The 15040-nt window shown below is 49.3% G+C and overlaps 1 protein-coding gene across 1 annotated transcript in view; it reads left to right on the top strand.

The window, feature by feature from the left end:
- Positions 1-15040, top strand: part of TRABD2A (TraB domain containing 2A) — a 53731-nt gene that overhangs the window by 27546 nt on the left and 11145 nt on the right. Inside the window, exons 3-4 of the mRNA XM_044261527.1 lie at positions 8872-9018; positions 11372-11546. Coding sequence (XP_044117462.1) covers positions 8872-9018; positions 11372-11546 — 322 coding nt within the window. The remainder of the gene's footprint in view (positions 1-8871; positions 9019-11371; positions 11547-15040) is intronic.

Raw genomic sequence — 15040 nt, 5'->3', positions numbered from 1 at the left:
TTGTATGTTATTATCCATGCTAATGTGTATGGCCACTATTCATTTTCACTGTTGTGTGGCATCTACTGCAATTTTTTTAGTTCTCTTCTTGATGGACTGTTTCCAGGGTTTTGCTGTTTCAAATGACTTGGCTATAAACATTCTCATAGGAGTCTCCTAGAACACACATGCGAGAAGTTTCATTCCCATGTGCTATCATTTTGCTTTCTATTTAATTAAACTGTAGTAAGGAAAGCTGGGTTGACTCTCTAGGGACACTTCTATGCGCCTTGGTCTTCCTGCTCTGACTCCTCTTTAATTGGCTTCAAAGGTTATTGTCTCCTTGGTGTCAGGAATTAGGTACCCATGATCTCCATCCACTTGCCACCTTCTGCTGGCTCCAGAATGACCCCTTTGCCACTCCCCAGCACAGTCTTGGACACGCTATTTCCTTCTACCAAGAGATGAGACCACTGTTTTTATAGTAGGACTGGCTTCTTCAAATTCTTTGAGAGACAATGAAGCTGGGTCTGTCCCCTGCAGAACCTGACTTAGCCATAGATTGGCTCCTCCTGTTCATGAGAGGCTCTAGATCCTTCCTGGTTGGGCTGTGGTGAGGGCAGGAGCTGTTGCTCCTGTGTTCGTTACCCTAACAAAGTAGGGCTTAAGACTGGGGCCTTAAAATAACAGAAATGTATTCTCTCCTAGTTCTGGAGGCTAGAAGTCCCAAGTCAAGGTGTCAGCAGAGCTCCGCTCACTCTGAAGGGCCTAGAGGAGAATCCTCCCTTGCCTCATCCAGCTTCTAGTAGTTTCTGGCAGTTTTGGCCTTTCTTGGCTTGTGGGTGCATCCCTCCGATCTCTCTCTGTGTTCGTCATCACTTGGCTGTCTTCACTGTGTGTCTTACAGTGTCTTCCAGCTGTGCATGTCCGTCTGTCCACATTTCCCCCTCTTGTAAGGATATCATTCCTGATGGATTCGGGCCCACCCTAATGACCTCATCCTAGCCTGATTACATCTGCAAAGACCCTATTTCCGAAAGGTTCACAAGTAATGAGGATTAGTATGAACATATCTTTTGAGGGCAGAAAAGTCAACCCGTAACATCTTCTTTTTACCCCCTCTACTGCTTCTCTGGCTGGTTAGGGAGATGAACTTTGGACAGACCTGTCTTGCCTGACCTGTGGGGACTTACACTTGTCTAGTGGGGATGGGAACTCCTTCTACCAGGAGCTCTAGCCTCTGTTTTCCTTCTTTCTTCCTGGGCCTTGGTACTGGTCTGGGTGACTCTAGCTTCCATCTCCTTCCCTCGTGGAGTCTTCACTCTGCCCAGATGAGATGCTCACTGGATGTTTAGCTGTTCCTACGTTGGGCTTACTGGTTGTCTTTGCAGTTGCCACACTCCTGCTGCCCCCCTGGGGAGGGACTGGCTCCTGGTGACATGCTGGAAGCAGCCTCCTAGGATGAGCTTATAGTACTCTCCTCCATCCTGTTCGGACTCTCTGTGGCCATGCTGCCCCCCTCCCCAACCCCTTTGGTCATGCTGGTGGTGCTTCTTTCTGGACCCTTGCTAGCTGTTGCTGTCATCACTCCCTTTGTCTGTCCTGGGCTTGTAGATTTGGTTGCTGCCACACGCACAGCTCTTGTTGAGGTCCTGTGGCTGCCAGTGCTGCCACTGCCCCTGTCGTCCCTTTGGCAGAGCCTGTAGGCCCCGTGACTGCAGGAGAGTATGTGCTCGGGGTAGATACACTGGCCCTTCCATGAACAGAGGGTCTTTGGGGTACATTGGATTCCCTCACCCTAGCATTAACTGAGGAGGTGGCTCAGACACCATGGGGACCATATGGAGGCTCCTCATGGTCACCTGACCTGATTCCCTTCTTTGTGGAGCCCCATGGCCTTTGCCAAGGGGAGGAGAAACAACAGAGACAGAGAAGACAGACCAGAAGGTCTGCTCCCCTCCCTCCCTGAAATGGAGCAAATCAAATGCTTCCAAGTGGAAGAGCATTTGAGGTCCTCGCGTGCTGTCTGCCCTTTAGTGCAGGATCACCGCCCCCATATGGACATTTCAATTTTGATTGAACAGTCTTAGTGCCAAGGAGAGCAATATTCCCAGGGAACATCCTTGTACACTTCTCTATTGGACATGTGAGCTTGTATTTCTGTAGGAGAGATTCCTAGAAGTAGGACACATGCATTTTCTGTGTGGATGGCTGCTAACAGATTGTGCATGTATGGAAACACACGTTGTATTATTATATACAAAAATGACTACATGACAGTCATGGAGGAGACAGGGAGCTCAAAAAAAAAAAAAAAGAAAGGACCTTCTAATGGTAAAAATGTCCCACAGTAGAGCAGAGTGCCTGACTTGAGATAGCAAACATTCAACAAGAAGAGCTTGGTATATCCTGGAGAAGCACTGGGAACCTCTCCAAGGTGGCAGATCCCCTAGTGGTGGCTTATTTGGCCGTGAGCCCTTTCAAACATCACGCATCTTCCAAGGGAGCCCCAGACAACAGCAAAGTTTTGCAGGACCTGTCCTGAAGCATTCTGAGCCTGTCTCCTTGTGTGTTTGCAGAGACCTGCCACAGGGCTCTGCTTGTCCTCTGTCATAGACCCAGGTCTGTCCATTGTATCCCCAGCTGCGTTGGCCCGAGTTCTGCCAGGACCCTCCACGGGTGGCCTCAGGAGATAAATGAGCTTTTCCCAACAGGCAGGAAGTCCTCCTGTGTACCCTGAAGATAGCAGGAATATTCAGTTGCAAGCTTCAGGCGTAGCTGCTGTTTCTTATGGTCAAGGACAGAAGTCTTGACAGGTTTCAAGGGAAGTAGCCTGCTTAGCCCTAAGATATTGGATCTTTAGTTCTTTAGATCTTTAGCTCCTTCCTCTGGTGGCCTCTGGTGGCACATGTAGCATGCTTCTCTCGGCCTGTGGCTGGGCAAGCCAAGAGATTGGTGCTAGGTTATGGAGGGTGAGCTGACGGGTGCCAAGTCCATGGCCACCATTTGGGATGTGGTTGTGTAAGTTGGTCACTTCTCTTTTGCTGATCAGGGTGATGTGCCCTCAGACAAACACATGTCCTTGAATACATGCTCTCGTATTCTTGCTGCCGCAGTGCTCCTGTGAGGTGCTGAGTGTGCCCGTGGTGTGGCTGCTATGGGACCGGGGAATGCTGTAATAGATTTCCTGCTCTTGGAACCTCCTGTTTTTAACAGCTGGGCAAAATGTAGCTTCGGACCGAGATAGTGACTGTGATGGCCTGTCCCTTTCTGGGGTTTCCACCTCTGCCTCGAGGTGCCCACTGGGTGTTTCTTAATCCTTTACTGCCCTCTGTGATCTGTTGCCGTCATATACTCTTTTGTCCTGTCCCACTCCCAATGGGCACCCCCTCGGGATGGGGACCAAATCTTCATCCCCAAATGCAACTCCACTTCCCAGATAACAGGCTGACACTCTAGGGGATGGGGAGGGGCTGCTGCTGTTACTTTATTATTATTATTATGTAAGTATATCACGCTGATGACTTTGCTGACCGCCTTCAGCTGCTCAGAGTTTTAAGGGTCTACCACCTCCCCCTCTAGTTCTCTTTCCCCTGGAGCCTCTTGCTTGGCCCTCAGATGAAAAAACTGACAGTGAGAGACAAGGACCTGTGTGAGGTATCTGTCGCTCAGGAATTTTTAAGAGAATTTGTTATTCTGCATCAGCCCAAGTAGCTTGGCAAGATGGTAACCATACAGGAGGCATAATTCTTGGAACTTCCTTGTGCATTCCAAAAGCAGAACTTGAGAATTTAGAACATGGCTTTCTTCTGAAATGATTGTTTTGGGGATAGTTTTTAGGTTTGGCCACAGAGCGTTTTGTTTGCATGCAAAACTGCAGAAGACATGCTGTTTCAGAAGCATGCCGGTCCCTTAGCCCACATCCTTCCTGGTGAGGATATGAGTCAGACTCCAGAAGCTACAGTGCAGAGAATTGTCATTCAGGGTCAGAGAACCGAGCCAGGAATTGACTGCAGGGCCGTGCACACCACGGTCTCTCTGGAGACTGTTCAGATATTAAAGAGCTGGATGTGTTTGCTCTTCATTTCTGCAGGTTCCTGACGCTCTCACCCTAACTTGATTCCATCAGTGACTCCCAGCCCTGCCAGCACAATGTGGGTGGTGGTTTGTGCTAGGGTAGCTGTAATTACAAAATGTGTGGGGTGCCTGGGTGGCTCAGTGGGTTGAGCGTCTGCTTCTGCTCAGGTCATGATCCCAGGGTCCTGGGATTGAGTCCTGTGTCGTGCTCCCTGCTTGGGGGAAAGCCTGCTTCTCCCTCTTCCTCTGTCTGCTGCTTTGCCTACTTATGCTCTCTCTCTCTGTCAAATGAGTAAGTAAGTAAATAAATAAATAAGTAAATAAGTAAGTAAGTAAGTAAGTGCATGTAAGGGGGTGGTTGCACGGGCTCGTCATGGTTTATGTGCCTCTGTTCTAAAGCATGGAGTAGCCCTGAATGCACTGTATGGACGGACGCCCGAGATTAAAAGAAATAAGCAGGCTCCAGAGCAGTGGGCAGAGCATGCCAAGATTTATGTCAACAACGAAGTGGTGGGTAATGAGTTGCAATCTGGGGCTTGGAAAACACTGGCTCCGAAGGTTCCTGGGAAAACCACGCCATCTGGGTATCTGGAGGAAAAGCCTTATCTGATCTTGCAGAAATGAACCTGAGTCCTTATAGGATTGTCTGAAATCTTCATCTGTAGAATTCTGCCAGGGTTTCTCCTTGGGGCCTGCCTGCATCTGCCTGAGCCCAGAGCAGAGGTCCTGGGGACAAGGCAAGCAGAAACATGTTCACCTTTAGCCCACAAGGCTGACCTATAGCTGGCATAGTTCCAGTAAGGATCAAGAACGTGCTAGTTGCTACATTCGTAAAGCATCCCGCGACTGCCTGTAAATCTCACCAATAGTTAATATTGAATGGAATGATGAGCACCATAGAAATTGTGTGAAAGTTTTGTGAGTGTTAATTCAAAGAAGACATTTATGATCTTGTACTCCCTGCATGTCACCTCCCCCCGTGCGCTCTAAGTATATACCCACCAGCTTCATATAGCGCAGCTCCCCGTGCCCGGGGGTCCCATCCCTGTGCTACTCACGTATATGTACTAAGTTGCACAGTACAGCAACTTGCGCTCGATGATGCTGCCACACTAGGACAGCTCTGGGTTGGGGGTGGTGGGGCCACCTCTTGGGGTGACCCCTGGGCTTCTGCATCCAGCCTGCTATCTTATTGGAAAGGTTGTAGGAAACCTTCATTTTGTCCCTTCTTGCAACCAGAAAATTCCCTTTTCCTTTTTTGTTATTTGCTGTAGTCACTGTTATCTTAAGGATAAGGGTAAATCTCAGGCTGCATGTACTTCAGAGACCACGGAGGAGAGCCCTGTTGGCCAAACCCTGGCGTTTTATCCCATGATTGTTTTGTCTTCCGTTGCAATGGATAGCTTCAGTTTGTCCATGGAAAGGCATTTACTTGAGTGCTTCAAGGCCAAAGGAGCACAAACAGAAAAGTGAAGGATATCCGTACATTTATATGTCTGTCTGTCTGTCATGTATCACCTATCTGTGGGCTTTCACAGACAGAGATTGTCCCTGGAAAGATACACAAGGCAAGGACCCCAGTGATTGTTTTTTGGGAGGGGGGATGGGGTACAGGAATAGGAGGGAGCTCTTTTTCTTCGTACTGTTTGAAATTTTTACCACATTCATGTAAAACTATTAAAAAAAGAGTAAGCTGAGACTGACATGTTTTGACTTGTGTCTCCAAATCCTTATGTTGAAGTCCTAACCCTCAGGACCTGAGAATGTGACCTTATTTGGAAATCGGGTCTTTACAGATGATTTAAGATGAGGTCACTGGGGTGGGCATTGATCCAATATGACTGTGTCCTTTTACAAAGGGAAAGTTTGGACACAGACCCACATGGGGAGTGTGCCACATGGAGCTTGGAGTTCTGTAGCCACAAGCCAAGGGACGACCGGAAGCTAGGAGAGACTCCTGGAACAGATCCTTCCTTAAGTCCTTCAGAGGGAGCATGGCCCTGCCAAGCCAGCCCCTTGATTTTGGGTTTCTGGCCTCCAGAACTGTGCCTCAATACATTTCCATTGCTTAAGCCTTCCAGGTTTTGGTCCTTTGTTATGGCAGCCCCGGGGAAAGTAAGACACCAAGTGAGAAACTGTTAGCAGAGTCTCCAAAGAAAGGGACTGATGGGCTAGAGAGGAGGAGGGGTGGGGGGAGAGAGTTGGTTAGGGATGAGGTGTGTGTGTGTGGCATGCAGGGCCGGGCCCACCCCACCTGGACCCTGTGCTTGCTGCTTTGCCCTGCCTTCCCTTCCTGGTTGCCTGCCTCAGTTCTCAGCTGAACAGGCTGCCCGGGAACAGATGTGATCCTGTGATGCCGGGAGGCTAGGTCAGTTACAAGCCTCCTAGGAGAGGCCTCTGTGCTCAGCGTAACAGGACACAGTTGTTTGGGAGGAGTTTGCTAATCTGTGAGTCAGATCCTGACACCTCAGTTTTCTCAGATGGGCTCAGACTTCACCAAGCACAGCAAGGAGAGTGAATTGCCTCAGAATGACCCACAGTCACGAAGCCTGTCAGACAGTGGGGCCTTTCCAGGTGCCATAGAAGGTTTCCTCAGAGAAGGAAACCTCCATGGTCTGGACCTCCATGGTGTCCGTCGGCTGAGTTTGGGGCTGTGTATTGTTTTTGTGGCTCTGTCTTGTGTTCCCTGACTCCTCCTCCGGGGCCTTGAGACTTCCTGCAGAGGACCCGGGGGGAGTTACCTCCTACAGCTGCAGAGGCTGACACAGAAGGCCCCCGCCTGGTTTGCCCCAAACAAGGGCCCTCCAGAAGGGCCTCAGGGCCCTGCTTCTGGCTGCATGGAGCTTGATCTTCAAAAGTAAATTAACGTCCCAGCGAAGCTTTGGAAGTCTGTTCCAAACAGGTGAAATGTCTTTTGGGTAAAAGACATTTGACCACATCGAGAAGGGACTGAATAAACAAAGGCCTGGTTTAACCTGCCTGACGGGCCACACAGACTTCTCCATTTGGCAGATCGGCCAGTCCAGTGGGATAGGTGGCTCTGTCTTCTCTAAATATCAGGAACGCCTTCAGAAAAGCATTTCAAAGTCAGTGGGACCTCTTGGAGGAAGGTCTGCCAGCCACGGACACCTGGGCTTGTCCTGAATGCCTTTAGGAGAGGGCAGGCTCCATTAGCACGGGTTTGTGAGCCAAGCACAACTTGATTCAGAGGTGTGAGACCTTGGCCTGGGGCTCCACAGACCTGAGAGGGGCTTCATTCTGCCCCTCCCCTCCTCTCCATAGATTTGTTCCTCCAGCTAATCCAGAGAAATTACTCAGCCATTCCCAGTGGTGGTGGAGAGGTCCCAACTGTGTGGCTTTAGAACCCAGAGGCTCATCTTTGTGTATGGCCAAGTTTCCTCACTGAGATCATAATTTGTGGACATGCACCTGGGTGTGTCTGTCAGCTCCTGTCATCAGAGAGGGGTGGGGACAGGGCCTGGCCAAGAAGGTCTGGACCCAACAGAGAGGAGGGGGACATTTTGAGAGGAGAGGAGGGGATTCTACAGAGGGCCCTGCCCCCACTGCTTTGAGTTCAAGCCTCAGGACATGGCCAATAGCGTAACCAAGGGAGACCGGGCCACTGGAGGAGGGTGTACAGCAGGCGTGGGTCACTATGGCCTATGGGAAGCAAGTCACCGAGCCCTCCTGCCTCTTTGCCCTCAGAATGAGGGAGATGTGTGACAGGAGGAAGTCAGGGGGTTGGGGCTGCGCAGGGTCATCTGCTGACTGGAGACATGTAACATGTTGTCTCCAGAGAACCGAAAACTTCCTGCTGAAGACCTCATTGAGTGCTCAGGTGTCAGCACCTGCCTCTCTGTCAGCAAATGGGGAGGGGATATTCCAGCCAGGGGGTGTCTGTACATGACTACTGGGGCAGCACGTGGAAGGGCAGCTGTTGAAGGTGATATGTCTGCATCCACACCTGGGAAGGGCGAGAGAGAGAGTGCCATGGCATCTTCACTGCGGTCAGGAGCCCCAGTCCCGCCTGGTGCCAGAATCCAACCCCCCCCCCGTCCCAGCTCTCCAGTGCCACAAAGAATCCAGTTTTGTCAAATTCCTTGAGGCTGGATTTCCCCAAAAGATGTGCAATGAACCCTTCTCTAGTGATGTGTGGCCCAAATAAACTTGGGAAACCCGCCACACTCTCCCTTTGGAAGAACCCACAGCTCACATTAATGGGTATCAGAGACTCTGAGAAACCCATACAGATGAAGCTGTTGGTTTTGTTTAGCCCTCGTTTCCTCCTTCTCTATAACTTCTATTAACTGTAACTTCTATTTATGTCCCACCGGCCCAGTGAACCCATTAGGCAGCAGACACCCCATTGGTGGTTAGAACAGACTCGTGGATGTTGTGTATAGGTTCCTGTCCCGTCCTTTGTGTAAGTGAAGCTTTCATCAGTATGTGCCTATCTGTGTGCCCAGCTGCCTCCCTCCTGCCATTCCTCCCCAGCTTCTTCAGACATTCATCGCAAGCCATTCTCTGGTCTCGTCATCTGGGGACTCTCATGGGATAGCTCCTGGTGGTCTGTGTTTGTTTTAAGACACTTCCTCCTGTGTGACCCACAAGGGGCCAACTTGGGTAGGACAGTCCTCCTTTCCTTTGGACACTCTCCAGGGATTTGTGTTCCCCTTTTCAGCAGCAGCATCCATGTCCTTGCATAACAAACCCAGAGGTGAGGCCATTGCCAACCTTGGACAAAAGAAATAAGATGGCAGCTAATGATTGCTGTGTCAGTGAACTTAAATGGGGTCCTGTGTTTTCTTCCCTTAGGTCATCTTTGCTTTGAACCAGACCCTCCTGCAGCAGGAGAGCCTTCGAGCAGGCAGCCTTCAGATCCCCTACACGACGGAGGATCTCATCAAACACTATAACTGTGGGGACCTCAGCTCTGTCATCTTCAGCCATGACAGCTCCCAGGTGAGGGCTTTGGTCCTCTGCCCAGCTCAGCGTGCATTTAAGCACAAGAGTAAAGACATTACCTACTGACACCTGGACCTTCTGTGTACAAAGGATCAAGGTCATAAAGGGCTCCAAAAATAAAACTGGGCAGGTTTAGATGTTGAAGGAGATGCTGCAGCTAACAGAGGCATTCTTTATGCTACTGGGAACTGGGGGCGTTGATGAGCGTTAATTCTCAGATTGAGGCAAAGAATGAAGCTTCGAGGGATCCGGCAGCCGGGGCGGCCTTTGGGGTATGGAAGGAATCTGAGGGCGAAAGCCCCCGGCTGGCTTAGGCAGTACTTCTGGGAAGTGATGGAGCAGAACTTCAGCTGCACCTCAGCAGTGGCTTCTAGGGGCACATGAGCAGGATGGGTTGGATTGTGCCGGTGACCGAGCTGGTATAGTGAGTGACACACGGGACAGTTCTTACCTGTGGCCTCTCAAGGGGGAAGGAAGCTCAGAGTGCAGCCTCCCTATGGGGATGTTTGTTACTCTTTTATCAACAAGCTTCCTGGGGACAAACCGTGGCTTCCTACCCTCCCCCCACCAATACCATATGGCGGTGGCAAGTGCCAGCTGAGCTTCTGAGATGGGGAGTGTGTTGTCTCCAGCCCCAGGACCAGCGTCCTCATGCAGGAGGAGTGTGAGAGCGATGCTCGGGGTCTGTTAGATCTGGGGATCCTGTTGTAAGGCAATGTGTGTGAATATAAGAGGTGAACAAGGAATGGCAGCCTGGGGAGAGGGACAACAGAGGCTGGACCCGGAATCAGCCCCACAAGCGTCAAAATAGTTAACGAGCTTTCCGGAGAGTCTAGTGCTGGAGGAAGTAAAACCCAGGCAAAGCAAGCAAGGGGAAGGGGAGAGCAAGGAATGCACTACAGAAGGAATAGTAGAGTTTATGGTGATGACAGTTCTTACTGGCACTTGTAGTGGGTGTGGGATAAAGTGGGGAGACAAGTCACGGTCAATTGGGACATATTAAAATCTGAAATGGCAGGAAAAGCTAATACAGACAGGGGGTTTGGAAATTAGATGGGTAAATGCGAAGGCTGGTGGGGATGGTCAGAGAGAGGCACCTTTTGCTTCCCTTTTCTGTGGCTCCTTCATCCCTGGCCTGCTCACAGCGCCCCCACCGGTGGTGTGGGGTACTGAGGAGGTGGTGCCAGGAGGGCCAGGCTGGTCACGCTGAGGGGCGCAGGTCAGGGGGCACGTTCGGCATTTAGAAGGGACAGCAGGATGGCAGTGGGAGGCTGGCCTGCACACTCTGGGCTGCCTGTGGGGGAGGGGCCGGTACAAAGGAAGTGTTGTGCTGAAGAGAAGCGACAAGGAGAAATGGACAGAAGGATGGCACATAAACGACAGGATTTTTGAAACGACGATAAAGGAATAGATGAAGGCTTTGGATTTGGAAATGAAAAAAGTATCATTTCAAGTAAATAGCCGAAGGGGATCTGTTGTTGGTGAAATGGAAATTGACGGCTGTGCCACAGAATAAGGACGTTCAGAAGGACTTGGAGGGGCTACCGCAGGTGGGAGAGGCTGCCTGGGTGGATATCGTATTTTATAAGCTTGCAAATGGTGAAGCTTGTTAAATCCCTGGGTAGAGGAGAGAGCACCGCACCCAGGAGGGGAGGATCCAGGTGGGGTGGGAGAGAAACCCACGTGTCGCCTCATCTACAGCCGCTGTGCTGCAAGTACCACCCGGACGGTCATAGTTTTGGTGTGACGTCACCCTTTTGTTAGTCCAAACACCGCAGCTGGCCAAGATGTGTGCCAGAGCCAGGTGAAATATTTGCCAGGAGGGCCACGAACACCGGAGAAAGCAAGAGGAAGACATGGGAATTGAAGAAGTAATGACAATGAACATGTATGGAATTTAGAAAACAGTCAAATGGCTATAGGTGTTCTATGTGTTTGGTGGTAGAATCATAATTATTGGTTCTAAACTATGTATTTATGTAAAAGCATTTTCCTAAAGAAAGCATGTGTGAATCCCACAAGTACAAACTCGGGATGTGCTAAGGCAAAGATAGGGTCTCCTTATACAAACACAGGGTGCCAAGCACTCTCATTTAAATGGAAGAGAAGCGCTGTCTAAAATAGCCCAAGGGTTCTTTCAGTGCTTCGTTTACTGTGTTTGCACCTGGGTTACAGACAATGATATCCCAGTTTGAAAAAGCAGGTGGGAGACCCCAAGAGTGGTGTGTCCGCACCCCCACCCCCCAGCGGTTTGACTGTCTAGGCTGGGTGATTTGGCGCTCAAATTAAGCAACTTCCTTCGTTACTCTGTTGCCCCTAATTTTTTCCTTTTCTCTCTCTTTTGACGGAGGTTCCCAATTTTATTAATGCCACGCTGCCGCCCCAGGAGCGCGTCACAGCGCAGGAGATCGACAGCTACTTCCGCCAGGAGCTTATCTACAAGCGGAATGAGAGAATGGGGAAGCGGGTGAAGGCGCTCTTGGAAGAGTTTCCTGATAAAGGCTTTTTCTTTGCCTTTGGAGCTGGTGAGTCGTTAGGTTCCCGCTGCTGGGACGCTGGGCTCAGATGCTCCTTCCACGAGGGGCCTGCTGGGGTGGCGCCTGGAGGAAAAGAGCTGAATGGCAGGCACCTTCTTTGCCGTAGTTCACTCGCCAAGAGGCTCTGCTGATGCCCCAGCGCTGCGCAGGGCTGCAACTTTGCCGGAAGGCCTGGGGCGGATAGACCCCGCTGCTACCAGCATAGGGGAAACAGACTGGGAAAATGATTTTCTTCTGTTGGCTTTTTGAAAAAATTATCCCCTCTTCTTGAGTGATTCTATCACTTTCTATCTTTGCCCCCTCCAGTATTAAAGATGGAAGTGCCAGAGCCTGGTAGGGTGCAGAGAGACCATTTGCTGGCCTTCGCTTTCTCCCTTCATTTCTTCCACTAGCTTCATAGACTTGGGCAAGTCACCTCCCTCAGTTTTTCTTATGAGTAAAATGGGGGGGGAGTTGGAGAGAAGCTCTTCCAGAGTGGCTGGAGGGGTCCGGTATAATTATTATCACTTGACCTCAAGATCCTGCTTCATTACAGCAGCGAAATCTTTTTTTTTTTCTTCCCCCCAACGTAACATAACATTCACAGGTTCCAGGGATTAGGGTGCAGATTTCCGGGGGCCATTTCCACAACATATGAAAATTAGTCAACATGCTAACCCCATATAAGTAGACTAAAGGCCAAGCATCAAGTGATGCTCTCAATAGTTGTAGAAAAATCTGTTGATAAAGTGCAGTATTCTTTCATGATAAATGCACTCCTCAGAATTGGGCTAGAAGGGAATTTACTTCATCAGCCTGTGAAAGGTCAGTATGAAAAATCCCACATTAATGTTTAATGGTGAAAGCCCAGAACAGTTTCCCCCTAAGGTCAGGAGTAAGACAAGGATGGCTGTTCTTACTGTGTCTCTTCAACAATGTAAAATTAGACACAGAAAAGGAATAAAAAACATTTAAATTGGAAAGGAAGAAGTGAAACTGTATTTTTTCTCAGGTGCAATGGTCTTGTATATAGAAAATGCTAGGTAATCCATCAAAAAACCATGAGCACTAATAACCAAGGGTGTAAGGAGGCAGGATACAAGATTAATATACAAAAATCAGTCATGTTTCTATATTCTAGCAATGAAATTTTGAAAATGCGGCTAAGAAACCGGGGCCATTTATTTATTTATATTAAATTTAAATCCAACTAATTTAAAGCACACATACAGTGTGTTGTTAGTTTCAGAGGTAGAGTTCAGCGATCATCAGTCTTATATAACACCCAGTGCTCGTTAACATCATGTGCCCTCCTTAATGTCCATCACCCAGTTACTCCTTCCCTCCACCCACCTCCTTTCCAGAAACCCTCAGTTTGTTTCCTATGACTAAGGGTCTCTTACGGTTTTTCTGAAGCCAGTTCCATTTAAAAGCATAAAAAAATGCTTACTACTAAATTTAACAAGTGACATGCATGATGTATAATGAAAACTAAAAATGTAATAGAAAGGAATTAAAGAAGACCTAAGTAAATGGAAAGACATCTCATGGTCATGAATTGGAAGACTTGATAAATACTGTTAAAATGACAGTATTCTCCCAAGTTAATCTATACATTCAGTGTAATTGTTATCAAAATCTCAGCTGATGAAAATGTTTTAAAATTAGATAGTGGTGATGTTTGCACAACTTTATGAATATTTCAAAAATCTCTGAATTGCACACTTTAAAAGAATGTATTTTAGGGGCGCCTGACTGGCTTAGTCGGAAGAACGTACGACTCTTGATCTCCAGGTCATGTGTTCGAGCCCCTTGTTGGGTGTAAAGATTTCTAAAATAAATAAATTTAAAAAGAAGATGAATTTTATGTTACGTGAATTATACTCAAAGCTGTTGTGGAGAAAATGAGAGGTTGGGCTCCTATATTTTGTTCATTGAGAAATGAACAATTTTGCCTTTGGTGGCGGGTTCCTGTGAGCTGGCTGAGCGGTTTTCCTCTTCCCCAAATCATTCTGTATTTGGACTGTGCACTGTGCTGGGTTGTACTGTGCCCACAACTGGCCCGTCTCTAACGCTGCTGGCTCTGGTCCTGCGGCACCCTATAGGAGTTAGGTGCCAGAAGCCCTCATGGTGTCTGGTGGTGTGATGGTGGCTCTCCGCTGGGATGCAGAACTGGTAGCTTTGTCCCAGTGGCTGTGCTGGGTCCTCCAGGAGGGAAGGTGCCAACCCCTGAGCATGGTCTTTTGCTTTCCGCTCCTGCCAGACTCAGCTGATGTCTCCCAAGCTTTCCTGATGTTCAGTGGTAGAGAGTAGGGCACTGGGTGCTGGGGGAAAGGCGGATGCTTTGAGATGACAGTGACTCGCCCTGTGGTGTGAGGCTGGGCAGCAGGTTGGTGGGCAGGTTGATCTGAGCAGATTGTGGGGACAGGCCCTCTAGTTGGGGACTGTGCTGGACAGAGGGCTCAGGTGAGACTGCAGCACCTGGGCTAGCCTCATTCTCCGGCACAGCTTGTCATACTGCTGCAGCTCTGGGGAGAAGCCTCGCAGCCGCTGGGCATTTGGGGATCGGGAGTGCCCTGGGCAGCTGCTAGTGCCAGGTTCTGACAAGAACCTGGCTCTAGCCAAGGCTCTTCCTTGGAGCTGCTTTCTCCACCGCCTGAATCCATTTCTCTTTGTGCCTCCTAAAGGCTGTGTTGGCTGGAGGAGCCCCAGAAATTGCTCCTGACACGTAGTACTAGTGGTTTAAAATTTTAAAAATCTGCAGTTAGCAAACTTTTAATTGCAAAGTGAGGATAACCGAAAACTAAAAGCTCCAGCAATTAAAAGCAAACAGCAGCTTTTGCTGCAGGGGCCTGGAGATAAAATTTAGAGATGAGAAATGGAGTGTGCCTTTGGAGTAGGAGGAAAATTAAGTCAAACAGAATAGCTTGGTTCTGTGATGAGAAAGCATTGGCAATGGGGGCAGTTCGTTGACTTGACAAATATTGTTTGCCTTCCTGATTGGTGGAGAGCGTGGACTCTGGAGCCAGACCCCTGGGGTTTGAGATGCTATCTGCTTCATCGCTCAGTGCCTCTTCTCAGCTGTAAAATGGGGATACTACTATGCCCACCTTATAGGATTGTTGGCATGGGGGGACGGTGTCCAGTGATGTGTAAAGCACTGCACCTTGTAATGTTCAGTGACTGTTTATTTTTGTGATCACCCCTGCTGTGTGGGCTTGGCAATGGCTAGGGGAGGGCAGGCAGCACTCTGCAAGCTTAGTAGCCACACCCCCTTCTACCCAGCCCAGGCATAATCTTGTATGTATGTATGTATGTATGTATATATAAGTCATGTGCGGGGGGCGGGTAAGGTGGGGGAGAGTTGGGGGGGAGGGAGAGGGACAAGCAGATTCCCCTGAGATCATGACCTGAACCGAAACTAAGAGCTCTACGCTCTACTGACTGAGCCAGCCAGGTGCCCAGGCATAATGTGTGCACTTCTGCACCAGGGTTAATCTGGG

Source organism: Neovison vison, chromosome 8 (assembly GCF_020171115.1).
Source record: "Neovison vison isolate M4711 chromosome 8, ASM_NN_V1, whole genome shotgun sequence".
In the NCBI taxonomy this organism is placed as follows: domain Eukaryota; kingdom Metazoa; phylum Chordata; class Mammalia; order Carnivora; family Mustelidae; genus Neogale; species Neogale vison.
The sequence above is the reverse complement of the archived record's forward strand: the minus strand, read 5'-3'. Positions and strand labels throughout refer to the sequence as shown.